At 33.9% G+C, this 18,067-nt stretch overlaps 1 protein-coding gene across 1 annotated transcript in view; it reads left to right on the top strand.

Annotated features, from left to right (window-relative positions):
* The window catches only part of DNAH8 (dynein axonemal heavy chain 8), a 408,086-nt gene that overhangs the window by 278,852 nt on the left and 111,167 nt on the right, over positions 1 to 18,067 (top strand). The window contains exons 66-68 of the mRNA XM_074311023.1: positions 3,245 to 3,363; positions 10,058 to 10,161; positions 17,489 to 17,665. Of these exons, the coding sequence (XP_074167124.1) occupies positions 3,245 to 3,363; positions 10,058 to 10,161; positions 17,489 to 17,665 (400 nt within the window). The remainder of the gene's footprint in view (positions 1 to 3,244; positions 3,364 to 10,057; positions 10,162 to 17,488; positions 17,666 to 18,067) is intronic.

Raw genomic sequence — 18,067 nt, 5'->3', positions numbered from 1 at the left:
TTAAATGAGATTACTTGTTCCACTTACCTCCCAAAGATGTACTGAAATTCAGATAAAATATCACATATAAAGTATTTTGTAATTTAAAAGCACTATGCAACTGTCAGCTTTTATGATTACTTCTTATATTCATAAAAATTCTAATGCAACCTTCTTAAAACTCCAAGGCTGAAAAGCATTCTATAAAAGGTGGCCAAATTTTATAGAGTTGTGATTTTTTTAAACTGGAATTTCTTCTATATGTCAGAAAGCCCTCCCCTATTTTGTTAATAAATTTTGTTCTATTTAGTTTTAGAATTATTATAGGATACAGGTGGCTGGCTAGTTCAGTTGATGCAAATGAGCCAAGATCAAAGGACTAATCTCTTAAAAAACAAAACATAGCCCCAGATGTGACCTTGTGTGCCACTTATTTTTTTTTAGTCTTTTTTATTTTTTATTGTTTTACTTTTTCTGGTTATACATGTACATTCATTTTTATACACATTTCTATTTTTTATTTTTTAATTAAGCTTTTTATTTTTAAAACATATGCACTGATAATTTGACATTGACCCTTGCATAGCCTTGTGTTTCAGATTTTCTCATTCTTCCTTCCACTCCCTCCCCTTGATGGCAAGCAATCCAATATATGTTAAACATGTTAAAATATATGTTAAATCCAATATGTATAAACATGTTTACATAATTCTTTTGCTGTACAAAAAAAATCACATCAAAAATAGAAAGTAAATGTACTTATTTAATTTAATTTATTATCTATTTTACTCCAAGAAATTCAGTTACTTTTTACATTGTCTGATTCCTGCAGAAAATTATAATTTGGTTTTCATTCTTTAATGAAGTAATTAGTTCATGTCAAATACTTAATGAAATAAAATAGAAAATAAAATGCAAGTAAACAACAACAAAAAGAGTGAGAATGGTATGTTGTGATGCACATTCAGTTCCTACAGTCCTCTCTCTGGGTATAGATGGTTCTCTTCATCACAGGATCATTGGAACTGGTATTAATCATCTCAGTGTTGGAAAGAGTCATATTCATTGGTCTATAATTTTCTTTCTCTATTTTCATCCTACCTGGTTTTAGCTATCAGTATCATATCTGTGTCATAAAATGAATTTGGTAAGACTCCTTCTTTCCCTATTTTTTCAAATAGTTTATATAGTATTAGAATTAATTGTTCTTTGAATATTTGGTAGAATTCACATGTATATCCATCTGGCCCTGGAGATTTTTTCTTAAGGAGTTGATTAATAGCTTATTCTATTTTGCCCTGTGCTAGAATCTGGGCTTAGCAAACTGTCCCCCTGCCCATTTAAAAAAGACCCATTCTGAAGTTCTTCCAAGTATCTTCTTCTGGGATGTGTTGTACTCCAAATATTTGTGGGTTCTTTGACTCCAAAAACCAGTTTAGAGGCTTAATCTGCTATTGATTTGAGAGAAGGTCAGAGGAAGTCACAGAGTGGTGTCTGCTCTCCACCATCTTGGCCCCACCCCTCCCTTTATTTTCAAGAAGAAAAATCTTGACTACAAATATGTGGACAAATACGAATAAAGTCAAAAGAGAAGGAGTACTAGAAAGGCCACTATTCTAGACCTCAAGCTCAAAGTATGGCTCCAAAATCGGGAGGTCAAAAACTATGTTACCTTTTCAACAATAGAACAAGAATGTCTTTATAGTGCTTAATATATTGCATCTTAATAGAAATTCTGATAGTTTCTAACGCATAAATTTTTCCTCAATAATAATGAGTACATTAAAGAAAAAAAAAACACCCTGGGAAAACTAGTATACCACTAATGCAGAGTTGTGAAATGATTCAAATATTCCGGAGAGCAATTTAGATCTATGCTCAAAGCACTCTAAAACAAACTCTTTGATCCAGCATATGTCTCTACTGGGTCTGTATCCCAAAAAGATCATATAAGAGAGAAAAGGACTCACATGGACAAAAATGTTTGTGGCAGCCCTTTTTGTAGTGGCAAGAAACTGGAAATTCAGTGGATGCTCATTAGCTGGGGAATGGATGAATAAGTTATGATATATGAATGTTATGGAATATTATTGCCCTAAAAGAAATGATGAGCAGAATGATTTCAGAGAGGCCTGGAGAGATTTACATGAACTGATGTGAAGCAAACAAAACTAGTAAAACATTCATACAGTAATAACAAGATATGTGGTGATTAACTATGGTAGACTTAGTTCTTTTCAGCAATACAATGATCTAAGACAATTCCAATAGACGAGGAATAGAAAATGCCATTCATATCCAGAGAGAGACAAATGTGGAGACTGAATATGATTTGAAGGATACAATTTTCATCCTTTTTGTTTGCTTGCTTTTGCTTTCTTTTGATTTTTTCCCTTTGCCATGCACAACATGACAAATACAGAAATATGTTTAAAAGTGTTGTATATGTATAAGTTTTTTCAGATTGCTTGCTGTCTTGGGAAGTGAAGAAGGTAGACGAGGGAGAGAAATTTAGAACGCAATCTCATAAAAATGAAAATTATCATATGTAGTTAGTTGTAGATAGCTGAAAACTATCTTTTATGAGCATTTGGAAAATAAAATAGTATTGAAAAAAAAGGAAAAAGAAAACTAGAAAATTACACATTAATTTTTTAAAAAATTTATATAATTATTTCCTCTTATACAGTGGTACCTGTTTTTTTTTTTTTTCCACTCATCCTCACTGTTTTAATATGGCTAAGTACTTCATGAGCTTGAAGTAACTTTACCTCTCTAGACTTCTGCATGCATTTGGGGCTACCTAACACAAAATTCTCCTCTACTGGAGAAATTACTCAAAAATAAATCTTCTGCCATTGGATCAATGAAATCCCCCTTTTAAAGAAAAGAATAATACATTTATTTCATCATGGGAAATAATAATGGGTCCTCTCCAGCTGTCTAGGTCATTGATATTTGTCCCAACCCAATACTATTGAAACTTGTGATTTCAGAAAGCTTAGTCCTTTTCCTGCTATGGATGCTTTCAAAGTAGCTATATAGTTAGACAAAGAAGTTCAGGAAGAATGATGCATTGGTTTTTTAACAGTATAAGGCAGAGGTTCTCAAACTTTTTGGATTTACAACTCCCTTAGACTCTTAACAATGATTGAGAACTTTCCCCAGAGAGTTTTTCTTCTTGTTTTTTTATAGCTATAGATATTTACCATATTGAAAATAAAGTGATAAACATAAGTGTACTTTTATTTATTTTACTTTATAGGTTTAGGCGAAGAGCACATGTGACTCCTAAATCTTATCTTTCCTTTGTAAATGGCTATAAAAATATCTATGCTGAAAAGTTGAAATACATTAATGATCAAGCTGAAAGAATGAGCATAGGTAAGAAGACTGATCTGTTGACAAAAAGATCCATCCTCTTCGTGTGAAATTCTAGATGAAAATCCTTTGTGCATCAGAAAGACATAACAATTCTAAACTGACTGATTAGAGGGGATGCTCTTTAGATAAGTGTTTTATATCAATGGGAACTCTAGGCTATTATTTAAATAAGAGCAGCTAGAAAGCACAACTTTTAAGCTATTTCTGTTACCCTCAGAGGTCATATAAGCCACGGTGTGTCTGGTTCATTATGATTTTGTGGCAAAAAGTCCATATGCACCAGTTCTGCAGTTCACAAAGTTTTCATTGAAGTGGGAACTTATGACTTAAAGTAAAGATTTATGACTAGTCCAATTCCTGATTTTATAGATGAAAAAGTGAGGCTCAAAGAAGTGATATAACTTACCTGAGATCACACAGATAAGAAATGACAGAGACAGGATTTGAACCCAAGTCTTCTTCCAAGACAGTGATTCTTCCATAATTTCTTCTTGTTGTTGGTAGCTTTGATTTGATATGTACATGGCAATTCTAACTAAAATTCAGGCAAAATGAAATTGAAATGCCCTGGGGGTAAAAGAGAGGGGAAGACAGGGACTCTCCTGAGCTCTCCCAAATTCCCACCAAACAACTTTAAAGATCTCCTCAAGGAAGTGGTATCTTCATCATAAAGAAGATCCAACTCACTTCCAGTTGGATCAATGATGGACAAAAACAACTACAACCAGAGAAGGAACATGGGGAATTGAATGTAAAATATTGCACTACTGTCTCTACCCAGGTTACTTATACCTTCAGAATCCAATACTTAACGTGCAACAAGAAAATTGGATTTACACACATATATTGTATCTAGGTTATACTGTAACACATGTAAAATGTATGGGATTGCCTGTCATCTAGGGGAGGGAGGGGAAAATTTGGAAAAATGAATATAAGGGATAATGTTATTAAAAAAAATTACTCATGCATATATACTGTCAAAAAATTTTATAATTATAAAATTAATAAAAAAATCCTCAAAACAAATTCTGTAGCTAGAACCCCCAAAAGGACAAGGCAAAACAATTTTTTGACCGAGGATAATTTAAAAGGTTGGCAGGAAAGGTTTGTTACACCAGGATGAGAGTGCACTTTGCACCAGGCAAGCACCTGCATGCCATCCTTGCGGGTAACTGAATCAGAGGTGACTTCAGAGGCACTCAGCCCACCCAGGTCAGATAACTGGGTGTAACAAGATTATGGCAATCCCTTTTCTGGGACTGGATGAAAGACTATTGTGTTGTGTTTATTCAGATCTGGGTCTTAGTTCCAGGCTAGCAAAGTAGAGAAGGGGACTCTGGTCCCAGTTCCAGGGTGGAAAAAAGTCCTTGTGGCTGCTCACAGACCAGACAGCACAGGCCAGGAGAGCAAGAGCACCCCCTCTTTAGATCTTTACACACACACACAACTATTTCTGAAAAGAGCTGCAAAAAAGACAAGACCTCATGCTTGGAAAAGTGAGACTTTGGATGTAGCAGTTCTAATTTTGTTACCTTCTGAGTTTGTCTTGTGGTCATCCCTGCCATCACAGGTTCATCTTTTATTGTTTCCTCATTTTTCCATCTTATTTGAGGAGACACTTCCCAAGCATGAGGACCTTGCCATCCATGAAATTTGAAGCCACTCTCTTTAAAAGTGGCATTTGTTAACAAGAATCTGTTGCAGCATAGGGTGGCAGAGGGGCTCTGGAGCACTCTTGGGTGTTGCTGTAGACTTTAGTTTAATCCTTGTCTATCTTCTGGTTTGTCCCACAACCCTCTGCCCACCTTATCTCTCTTACTTTTTTGTCCTAGACTTCCTGCTCTGAGTTTTTTCTGCCTCTGTTCTCATGTTTGTCCTATTCCCAGCCATATGATCAGCCCTATTTTCATATCTTCCCTTCTTTTGCCTTCCTCGGGTTTCTTGGACTCAATCTTCAGTTTTGGCTGATCAAGTGCTTGCTAGTTATCTTGTCTTGTTTCCCAGACTTTCCACCAGCATTATCCCTTAATATTCATTTGAGGCTCTGGCTTATCAGATACAAATACCCTAGAAAGAGTACTGGAGACACATACATGTGTAAGTCTCATGACTTTCTGAATTGATAAGAATATTGAATGATAGGGACCCAGTAATGAATGGTAACTATGGTTTGGAGCAGGCATTTTTAAACCTCAGAGAATAGAAAGGAAGGGGAAGAGGAAAGAGAAGGGAAGGAAAGGGAAGAGGGGAAAGGGGAGGGAATGAAAGAAGAAGAGAAGAGAAAGGATTAGAGAGAAAAGGGGAGAAAAGAAGGAAAGAGAAGGAATGGGATGTGACCATAAAAATCATTAAGACTCTACTATGTATCAAATGTTTTAAGAAAACTGAGGCAGATGAGGTTAAGCAACTTGTCCAAAGTAGTAAGTGACTGGGGCTCAATTTGAACCCAGATCTTCTTGCCACCAAGTCCAGTGCACTAGCATATATTACCACAGATGCCATCTTGGGCCCATCATCTTATGTTTTTTAAAAAATATTTTGATAATTATGTTTCAATAGAAAGTTTCCTTTGTAATTCGTGTAATTTACTTATTTACAAATACTTTTGTGAGAGTCCGAAAGTTTTATATGACAGAAAAAAAATCTTAAGAATCTTGTCTCTGCAGTCATATGTTTCCGAATGTACAGAAAGTTTAGGTAGTTGGAGTTTGGTTCTATCATGAATTCTCTTTTCTTCTCCCTCTACTACTTCACTTGGAGATCTCATCAGATGCCATAGATCTACTTACCATCTTCACGCTGATGATACTCAAATCTGTCTTTGCTGCCCCAGTTTTTTTATAGACCTTCAGTCTCATGTTTCTCACCTTTCAGACATCTCACATTGGATGTACAAGAGACATCTTCAACTTGTTATGTCCAAAACAGAACCCAACAGCAACAAGGAATATAGCTTGTTTTGTACACAATGTTGTGTCTCCATTAAATTGTAATCTCCTCAAAAACAGGGACTATCTTTGGCTATTTTTTGTATCCCCTGTACTTAGCATAGTACCTGGTACATAGTAAGCATTTAATAAATGTTTTTTGAGTTAAATTGACTTAGAGTGAATAATGCTTTTATTTTTGTTGTTCAGTCATTTCAGTTATGCCTGACTTGGTGACTCCATCTGTAGTTTTCTTGGCAAAAATACTGGAGTGGTTTGCTTTTTCCTTCTCTAACTTATTTTATAAATGAGAAACTGAGGCAAAAGGGTGAGGTGACTTACTCAGTGTCACATAGCTAGGAAATGTCTGAGATCAGATTTGAATCTGGGTCTTTGTGACTATCCACAGTGCCATCTAGATGCCCATATTCCTATATTCTACAATAACTTACAATGGTATCAAGATACATCTAGGTTCTTGAGGAATAGGCTAGTAGAGTTCAAGATTTGGAAGATTTTGTTCTACTAGAAAGGTCGCAGTAATAAATTAGACCAATCTAGCTAAATATAGAGGGAGGCTTAACAATAGAGGTCTAAGCACTTCATAAATTCACTGGCCTTGGAAATCCATCAAATAAACAAATGCAATATGTCCCTTGCCAATTTATTTTTAATTAACAGTAATAGTGGAATATATGACTCAGGTAATAAATTGTTCTCCTGGTTCTGCTGATCTTCATTCTATATCAGTTCTTAAGCCTTCTCAAGTTTCTGTGAAACTACTCCTTTTTATCATTACTTATAGCACAGAAGTATTCTATTACATTCATATACCACAGGTTCAGCCATTCACTAATTACTGGGTACCTCTTAGAACTGCTATAAATATTTTTGTAAAGTCATCTGTGCCCAGTCAGTCAAAAATAATAACAAATTATAAAAAAAGAACAAAATAAGTAGAGAAGAATAAATAGCATATACTTTATTTAAATAAGCTATTGACATTGGAAAATGAAGAATAGACTTTGATTCAGACTATCAACATTTCTTAAAAAATTTTAACCATTATATATCATTGCTATTTTAATGATTATGAGACACCATAAAAAGTCAACAGACTGTCTCATTGAATAAATTTTGTTTTCTGTCCTCATCACAGTATCTGGCACATAGAAGAAATTAATAAATGTTTATTTGTTATTAGAATAATTAACAGAAGCAAGAATTTGCAGACAAGGCAATACCAGTTTAGGCTATGAACTTGTTTTTTTTAAACTACTATAAATGAAAGGTTTACAGTTATGAGTGGGTCTCACCTCATAGGAGCCTTTCAAGCAAAAAGCCGTACAAAAAGCCATAAAAGTTTTTTGTTTTTTTTTGTGTTTTTTTTTATAGCAAGCATGGTTAAAAAAAAAAAGTTAAAAATAAATAAAATCAGATCAAATGATATTTAATGAATTAATCTAAAAAGATAGTAATTGACAATAGATGAGGAAAACCTACAAAGATACCTATAATAAAGTATTTTTTGTCAATGACAACAGAGCATTTGGGCTCTGTCATGATGTCCTTGATATGGGTGCTCAAGGAGGTAGGAATAGCACTAAACCCCCCCACACACACACACATATACACACAAACATATATTATCCAAAGATGGAACACTTATTGTAGTTTAATATTTACAGAGGAGGTTGCTGCTGGAAGTACTAAAATTTGGAGGATGTTGAAGGATCACTTCTCAAGCTATCTGTGAGAATTTTTAAAAATTGGAAAAAAACAACAGGGTCCCTATTGACAACAAAAAGTGACCAAGAACTTATCACTATTTACCATCCTATATACCTATTTTACAATCTCTAGATCTTGGGCAGAACATGGGGCGGGGGGGGGGGGTTCAGGAAAAAGCCTTAATTCAAATTTTGTGATCCACATTTATTAACTGAAAGGCCATTGACAGTCACTTAACCTCATTTGCCTCAATTTACTGATGTGTAAAAGGGGGACAATAATATAGCCTCTATTCCCAGAGTTTTGTAAGGATCAAATGAGATATTTATAAAGTGGTTGGCAAATGGTGTGGCTTATAGTAAGCACTATATAAACATTTGACATTATTATTATTAGCTTGATGGCAAAGGAATCTTTGATGATGGTATCAGAAGGGAATAGGGAAGCCTTCATGAGTAACATCCTATAACTGATCACATTTTTATAAGTCACACAGCTGACTAAAAAGATTAAAGAATATAAGATCTTATTGTTGTTGTTTGTTGGCCACAAATAAAATTTTATTTGGTATAGAAAAAAGCCAAGTTAACAACTTTTATGTATATGTCAAAAATTTACATTTTCTTGAAAGTTGCAACAGAAAACAACTTTGTTCAGTAATTCTCTGATAATAAATATTTACAGATTTTTTCAATCCTTAGAATAATTGGGAAATCTAGTTATAAGTGATAAGTAGTATTTTGTGAAATTTGAATTTGATTAAGCCTTTAAAGGATTGTTTTCAAACACAGAAAAAGGAACTTTTTTTAATAACTTAATTGATACTTATCTGTCAATATCTACAAAATTTCTGATTTTAATCACAATTCCATTTAAATGTCAAACCCTAAAGTGCAAAGATAAAAATCTAGAAATAGTCACTTGAAAAGATAAAAAAATTGAATAAAAGTTGTTTTGAAAAACTAGTCTTTTCTTTTTTTCTTAGTAAATACACATATTTTAGTGACCATTCTGATTCTTGATATCGTAACAATAGGAAAGTTCCTTTTTCTGCTTGTCCATTTCTCTAGAATCTCCTCTGCTGTTAAGGAGTGTGCTCAACAGAAGAGAAGGAACCTGTTTTAGGAAACTTAGTTCTTTTAGACTACTCACATACTGTATAGGTTGTTAACTCTCCCTGGTAGCTATATTAGTGTCATGTTTGATTATAAAACCAACCAAAAAAATCCCCTTTTTAAGATTCCTAGTGAATTAACCCATTTTACATGAATACAATATAGAAATGTACTTTTTAAAATTTAAGATAAATTATTTTTTAATCTCCTCCCCCAAAAACCCCCAAATCTTTATTTTGCAGAATCAAGCAAAACAAATTACCACATTCATGTTCACTTCTCTGGAATCAGGGTTGGTTAATGTATTTATCAAAATTCTTAAGCCTTAAGTTCATTTTGTAAGTTATAGAAATCCTCCAAAACTGCAGAAATATGACCAAGCAAACACATCAACCAACCACAATATAAAGTTATATTGGTGAGGAATGACTGAGACTGAGAGTAATGAAATGAATAAGAGACACTTTACCTTGCAAGATAATATAATTTACACAAGATGAATATTAAGAAAATTATTAATGGTCACTTTGAACCTTTGAGACTTTTTTAAAGTCATAGAATTTATATTAGTATTTTCAAAAGACATTTCATTTGGTATTCTGTGATAGGGCTTGGATCATAGTTGTCTGAATAACCAGAGACTATAGTTTGACTTGAGAATAGAGTAGAATGGGGGGCCATTCTATGACAATTATTTGTCATATGACTACATATATATATATACATATATATATATATATATATCTTTGATCTTTTGTTATAATCTTTTCTTGTTATTAAATGTTGTTCATTTTGACCTTTAAGTTTTCATTCATAAATCGTAGATATAATAATTATATACATACACAAAGGGACACATATGAGGGGCATGCAGTTATGTATATGTATATAAATTGCCTATTTATCATATTTTCCAAGGGCTAAATAAACTGATGGAGGCAAGTGAATCTGTTGCTCAGCTATCACAGGATCTTGCAGTAAAGGAAAAGGAATTAGCAGTGGCTTCTGTAAAAGCAGATGAAGTGAGTAACTGTTATAATGTTGCTAACAAATAAAAATGCCCAAACTTTTGTTAAAAAAAAATAATGCATATATGCAAAGTCCTGGTGATGAAGATCTCTAAGAGATTTTATTTATATCTATATGTAATCTTAAATATATTATATTCTTTTCTAGATGATCTATGAACTTTTTTTCTTATGTGCCTACAGTCTCCACAACCCAAATAAAAACTAAGGCTTATGGTGTTCCTGATCCCTCCTGTTATAGCTTTTCTTTCCCCTGAGTTCACTGCTGTATCTGACTACTCTCCTTTCCATGAACAGTGGAAATGTTGTATCTTTACTGTCTTGAGAGTTTTGAGAGGTAAAATCATAGAACTTGAAAGAGAAGTAAGATAGTAAGGATGGTGTGTTAGATCTAAAGCCAGGATAAATTGAGTTCCAATCCTGTCTCTAATATTTACTTATTAAATCACTTAACATCTTGGTCCTCAATTTCCTTGTCTGTAAAATTGAATAAGGGGCAATAAAATATAGTGAAAAGAAGGCCAGAGAAAATTCTGAAGGGTTAGTGGAGTATGCCAGAAAATTCCAAGCTCTCCAGATCTATCCCTCCCCCCCAAAAAATCATTGTATCTCAGGGTGAACATAATTGTTTTATACAATTTGTTTTAAACAAATAAGAGTTGAGGAAAAACAGTGGTCCTCTTGAGACAATTGGAGAAGATCCAAAGAAAAATACCAGAATGGAAGTTTTGTTTTTCTGAAGTATAAACACCTCTAGGCCAGCTCCAGTGAAACAGCAAGCAGCCAACCTCAGTCACAAGAACTTCCATCTCTCAGACAGTGTGCAGAGTTGGGGGTGTGCTGCTGAGACACAGCCCCGAATGAGAAGGAACCAGCACAACTTGATAGACGCAGAAGCAATGGGGCAGGAACACTGTTGGCTACAGACAGGTATAGGAAGGTTGGAAGGGAGAACTGAAGGAGAACCTGAGGCCAGAGGCATCATCCCTCATACCCCAGGATTGGAGGTGATTGCACCAATAATCTACCACAAAATGAACAGGCAAAGGGGAAAGAACCTGCCTATAATGAGAATAGGTAAGCCCTAGGTCAACTTCAGAGGAGGATATTTCTCCTACCCCAAAGAGCAATGTGAAATGGTTAAGCTATCCAAAAAGAGTTCATAGAAGAATTTTAAAATGGCTTTAAAAATCAAAGAAGAGAGACTGAGGAAAAACTAAAAATAATAATAATCAAGAAAAAAAGATTATGTAAAGAAAGTCAACCAGCTAGAAAAAGAGATCAAGAATCTTAAGGAATAAAATATGACTTCTTGATATATGAATACTATGGAATATTATTGTTCTGTAAGAAACGATCAGCAGGATGATTTCAGAGAGGCCTGGAGAGACTTACATGAACTAAGTGAAGTGAGCAGAACCAGATCATCTTGATACACTTCAACAACAATACTATATGATGATCAATTCTGATGAACATGGCCCTCTTCAGCATTGAGATGATTTGGACCAGTTCCACTTGTGCAGTGATGAAGACAGCCATCTACACTTAGAGAGAGAATCATGGGAACAGAGGGTGGAATATAGCATAGCATTCTCACTCTGTTATTATTTGCTTGAATTTTGTTTCTTTTTTCTCAATTTTTCTTTTTCTTCCTTCTTGATCTGGTTTTTCTTTCACAACCAGATGACTATGTGAATATGTATACACATATTGGATCTGGCATGTATTTCGGCATATTTGGCATGTATTGGACTGCCTTCTGGGTGGAGGAGGGGATGTGGGAAAGAAGGGGAAAATTTGCAGCAGGGGTTATGCAGGGGTCAATATTGGAAAAATTACCCACGTATATGCTTTGTGAATAAAAAGGTTTAATTTTAAAAAATGACTCCTTGAAAACTGGAATTCGACAACGAGAAGCCAGCAAAGTTATAAGAAACTAAGAAATAATAAAAACAAAATATGAAGAATGAAAAACTAGAAAAACACTGAGACAGCTCATAAGAAAAACAACACATCTGGAGAATAGATCGAGAAAACATAAGAATAATTGGACTACCTAACTAACTGCTAAGATCAACAAAAAATCTTGATATAGTGATACAAGAAATAATTAAAGAAATTTATCCTGAAGTGTTAGAAGAGGAGAAAGTAGAAATAGAAAAGCAAAATTAATCAAGCACCACCTGAAAGAGATCTTATGAGGAAATAGTACAGCAACATTATAACTAAATTCTGAAACCACCAGATCAAAGAGAAAATATGAGTAACAAGAAAACCCCCCCAACACAATTCAAATATAATAGAGCCAAATTTAGAATCACACAAGACTTAACAGTGGCTACATTCAAAGACTGAAGGTCTTGCAACATTACATATTGAAAAGAACCAGGGTTTTGGCTAAAGATATCATTCCCAGCAAAGTTAAGCATAATCCTGAATGAAAATAAAAGAAGTATTCAGTGAATTGTCAGACTTTCAGGACTTTGTTTTAAAAAGGCCTGAACTTTAATAGAAAATTTGACATATAAAATCCAAGAGAAATATCAAGTAAACATCAAAGATTAATATCAAAGATGAGGACAAGTTGTTTATGCTTATACATTGTAATTAAATCATGTGTCTAAGATTGTCATTAGTAAATTGGTAGTTCTAAAGAAAGACTGGGGTGGAACTGAATATAATGTTATTCTAAAAAACAAAACCACATAGGAAAAGGTAAAAATAGTAATTATCTTAAATAAACGAGGTACAGTAAGACCAAGACCTGACACAGAGGAATTAGATGGGGGAAAAGGGGTGATAGTTCTAGGAATGAGTTAGAGAGAAATAGATATAAATCTGGAAGGGTTTAAGTTTTCTAAATTAAGAGATAAGAGAGGAAGGGAATAGGATATAGAGGAGAGATATAGAATAGTGTGTAGATTAATGGGAATGGGATAAAGAGGGAAAGAGGAATGGTAGAAAGGGGGAAAGGATAAGGGAGGGAACTTTGGGGAGATAAAGTAATAGCAAGGCAAGGTAGTACATAGAAGTAGAAGAGTTAGCAAGGATAAGAAACACAAACATAATGATGATAAGGAGAATTTATTGGAAAAAATAGGAATACTAATAATTTAATTTTGGAAGTTTAGCTGGGACTTAAAAGGAGGTCAGCAGTTAGGAGTGAAGGAGAGAGAGTATTCCAAGCATAGACATAGCCAGAGAGGATGCCCAGAGCGTAGAGACTGTATGTATTAGTTTGTTTAATAGCCAAAATTAAAACATTCAATCAAAAGAGAGAAATAGCCCAGCCTCCAACCCTCTGCAGGAAGATTTATATAGCATCCTGGATAACAGGCAGATATCATCCAATAGCAGCTGCTCATGTATTTTCAGTGAAAAGAAATGTACTATTACTTCACTAGAAAGTCTGTTCTATTTCTGGGCAGGCCTGATGGTTATAAATTTCTTGCAATGAGCAAAACACTATTTGTAATTTCGCTCCTTTAGGCTTAATTTTTACTCTTTGTCTACATAAACCTCCCAGATGACAAGGCCTTTAAATATTAGAGACTTCCAGTGCCAAGATGGTGGGGTGAGGAAGTAACCCTCTTTAGCCCTCCCAAATTCTCCTCCAAATAGCTAGGAAACTGAGAATTGGTCTAGAAGCAGGGAAGCAGCTGAGAAGATTGGCAGTAAAGGTCTGGCTCACTGGGGTAGGAGGAAGATAAGGTCTAGCAGCAGCTGGCTTCACAGCAGGGATCCTACAGCAAAGGTTGAAGGTGGTGGCCATCCACCAGCAGGACTCCACCCTTCTGCAAACTAGCGGCAATCTAAACAAGTCTGTAGTCTGTTCAGTTCAACTAGGCCAGACCCCATCAACCTTATAACCCGCTATCAAGGAGGCCTTGATCCCATTATTGACTAGTAATGAAGTCCTACCCCAAGGCTAGAAAACAAAAATTTTTCCCCAACAGGGAGACTGTTTTCTTAGCAACCCAGCAGGGTAGTCCCACCTTGGGAGCAGGCTAACTGCTAAACCCCATATTCATGGGAGGCCAACAAAGAGCTCCTCCTTCAGTATAAGCCAGAAGGGAACATTTTCCTCCAGGGAAAGCAAGTATCTAAACCAGTAAGTCCAATGAAAGCCAGCAACAAGACCAGAGGTCCAAAAAAACTTGGTATAGGGCAAGACTAGAGCCTAACTACTATATGAAAACATTGAGTGACCAAAAAAAGTAGGAAAAATGAGGCAGAAAAAAAAAAAAAAAGTTTTACTATAGGAAGTTACTATGGTGATAAGGAGGATTAAGGTTAGTAGAGGACAATAATGCCCAAATGGCTACATGTGAAGCCTCAAAGAGAAAAATGTAATTTGGTCTTAGATTAAAAAGAATTCCTGGAAGAGCATTTTTAAAAAGGATCGTTAAAAGAAAATTAGAGAAGTAGAAAAAAAAAAAGGGAAAAGAAATGAGAGTAAAGAAAACAAATCATGAAGAAAAGGATCAATAGCATGGGAAAAGATTTGCAAGAATTTACTAAGAAAAAAAATCCCTTGGAAATAGAATTGGCCAGATGGAAAAGGAGACATACATAAACAAAATAATTTCTTAAAACTTGGAAATGAACAAGTTGATACTAATGATTCTATGAGATATCAAGCAATAATAAAATCAAAAAAAGTAAAAAAGAAACAAGAAAATATGAAATTTCTCAATAGAAAAAAACAACTGACCTAGAAAATAAATCTAGGAGAGTTAATATAAGAATTATTTCACTGCTAGAAAGTTATTATTAAAAATAAAATTTTTAAAAAGAAAAAGAAAAAGCTTGAACTGAACATCTTTCAAGAAATCATCAAAAAAAAAAAAAATACCTCCCCTAATTAGAAGCAGAAGACAAAAGTGAAATTGAGAGAATCCACTAATCATAATCACCTGAAAAAAAAAATCCCTAAATGAAAACTCCCAGGAACAGCCTAACCAAATTCTAGATATCACAGATCAAGGAGAAAATATTGCTTACAATCAAAAACAAACCATTCAAATACCATGGAGCTATAATCAGGTTCACACAGGATTTGGCAGCTTTCTGGAGAGTTTGAAATAAGATACACCAGAAAGTAAAAGAATTAAGATTGTGGGCAAGAATAATTTACCCAGTAAAATTGATTTTAATCTTTCAAGGAAGGGGGGTGTGTGGAAATGGAAGTAATAAAGTAGAGGACTTTCAAGCATTTTCTAATTAAAATAACAGAGCTGAATAAAAATTTTGACCTCCAAATACAAGTTTCAAGGGAAACATAAAAAAGAAAAAAGAAACAAGAGAAAACATAAGAAATTTATTAAGGTGAAACTGTTTATGGCTAGATATGGTTAGAAACTATATGGCAAGATAATATATGTAATTCTTTATTAGTAGAGGAGTAGTTAGAAAGAGTTTATATAGATAGAGGGTGTGGATATAAGGTGATTTTGTTGGGATGGTACCTCTAAAAAGGCGGGGTAGAGTAAATTATCTCCCATAAAAGGGGCATGAAAGGGCTATTATAACAGAGGGGAAGGATTACTGGTAAAACTTAAGCATTACTCATCAAAATTAGTTCAGAGAGAATAATATACACATTCAGATGCAGATATAGAAATTTGTCTTAGTCCTTAAGGAAGTAAAAAGAGATGGAGATATTAGGAGGGGGAGAAGGGATTGATAAAAAGAAGGATATATTGGGAAAGACGGTGATCAGAAGTAAAATGCTTTGAAGGAGGGAAAAGATATGGTGTAAAGGGAGGATGATAAAGAAACAAAAAAAGCACAGAAGGTAAACACACAATTATCATAATTAATAAACTACTCCCTAAATGGGAGTAGATAGCAAAATGGACTAAAAATCAGAAACTTATACTATGTTATTTAAAAAAAACACACATTTGAAACAGAAAGATGCAAATAGGTTAAAGGTAACAAGGGGATTAAAACAGAATCTTTAATGATTTAGCTGGCGTAAAGAAAGGAGGATAGAAATCTTGATCTCAAGTAAAACAAAAGCAAAAATATATCTAACTAAAAGCGAAAAAAAAATCTTGCTGAAAGTACCAGAGACAATGAAGTCTTATTGATACTAAACCTATGTGCATCAAATGACATAGCATCTCTATTTTTGAAGTTTAATGAGTTACAGGATAAAATAGATAATAAAATTATAATAATAGGGAATCCCAACTTTCCCCTTTCAGAACTAGATAGATCTAATAAAAAAAAATAAGCCGGTGAAGAAAATTATGGTGGAAAAATTAGATATGATAGATTTCTAGAGAATACTGAACGGGAAGAGAAGAAATATACCTTTTTCTTAGTACTGTGTGGCACATACACAAAAATAATCATGTAGTGGGACATAAAAACCTCACAACCAAATGTAGAAAAGTAAAATAACAAATACATCCTATTCTCAGTTCATAATGCAGTAAGAATTTCCAACTAAAAAAATACTTTAAAAATATTAACTAATTAAAGACAATCATAATATATCTCTTCCTCTTTTTTCCATGTTAAACATTTCTAATAGTTTTGACTATTCCTTCTATGACATGGTTGAAATCTTCTCACTAATATATTGGCTATTTTCTTCTGGATGCACTCTGTTTTAACATTGTTCTTCTTAAAACAAATGAAGCACATTGTACCATCTGTTTTCTTATCAATGCAAAGTATTTTAACACTATTATCTTCCTCCTCCTGGAAAGTGTATTTCTATTCAGCCTAAGATGACATTAGCTTTTGTGTTAGCCCTGCCATATTGCTGCTTTATATCCAAGTTTTAACCTAAGAAAAGCCTCAAGTTTTTAGGGCTGGATAAGTTAGATCTTCCATATATTATGTGTGTGGTTTATGTTTTTTAATTCTACTTGCAAGAATTTATATTATCCCTTTAAAATTCATTTTATTAGTTTGAGCTCATAATTCTAACTTGTTGAGATCTTTAATCATCTTGATTCTGTTGTCTAGTGCAAATTTAATGTATCCCAGTTTCATGTCATCTGCAAACTTGACTTGCAAGCCTTCATCCAAGTCACTAATGAAAATATCAAATAAGACAGAGCTTTTTATTCCTTTCTTGGTTTTCTTTTTATCTCTCTGGCTTTTCCTTCAGAGTTTTTTCATTGTCCTTTGTATCTATCCTCTTCTTTCTCTCTTTGACCACCTCTCACTTCACTAGCTTTTCTCTCAGGAATATTATCCTTGTTTAGATCTAGTTATTTTCTATAAATTGTAAATAGTCCTTCACTATTGTGCAACACATGATTTCCATTGGGGTTCTTTATGTTTCACAATTTTACAGGTGCTAGCAGAAGTTACTATAAGTGCCCAAGCATCAGCCAAAGTGAAAAATGAAGTTCAAGAGGTGAAAGACAAAGCCCAAAAAATTGTAGATGAAATTGATAGTGAGAAAGTAAAAGCTGAGTCCAAGCTAGAAGCAGCCAGGCCAGCTTTAGAAGAAGCAGAAGCAGCCCTGAATGTAAGCAAATGTGTAAGCAAATGTGATTTCAACAGAAGCTCCAATTAACAATATAGTCCTCTCATTAAGTTAACCATGAAATTTTCTCATTCAGGAAACAAAATTGAATTCTTAGTGTGATTTGCTTCCTACCTTGAAACGCATTTCCATTGATTTAATTCTCTCAATTACACATTAAGCTTTAAAAAGGTCTTGATTTTATGTAGCTCATTATTTTCATATTCATAAATCAAACTTCCATGAAGAGAGGGACAAGAATGTAATGAATTGAACTATCATATGAAGATTTTAGGTTAGCCATTTCTTGGCAATGAATATTTCTTAGACTCCAATAGATTTTTAAAATTGGATAAATTTTCTGTTGTCTAAGCTAACTTAAATATGCTTCAAGTAAAAAGAAGG

Source organism: Sminthopsis crassicaudata, chromosome 4, assembly GCF_048593235.1.
Source record: "Sminthopsis crassicaudata isolate SCR6 chromosome 4, ASM4859323v1, whole genome shotgun sequence".
Lineage (NCBI taxonomy): Eukaryota > Metazoa > Chordata > Mammalia > Dasyuromorphia > Dasyuridae > Sminthopsis > Sminthopsis crassicaudata.
This window is presented reverse-complemented; position numbering and strand designations above follow the sequence as displayed.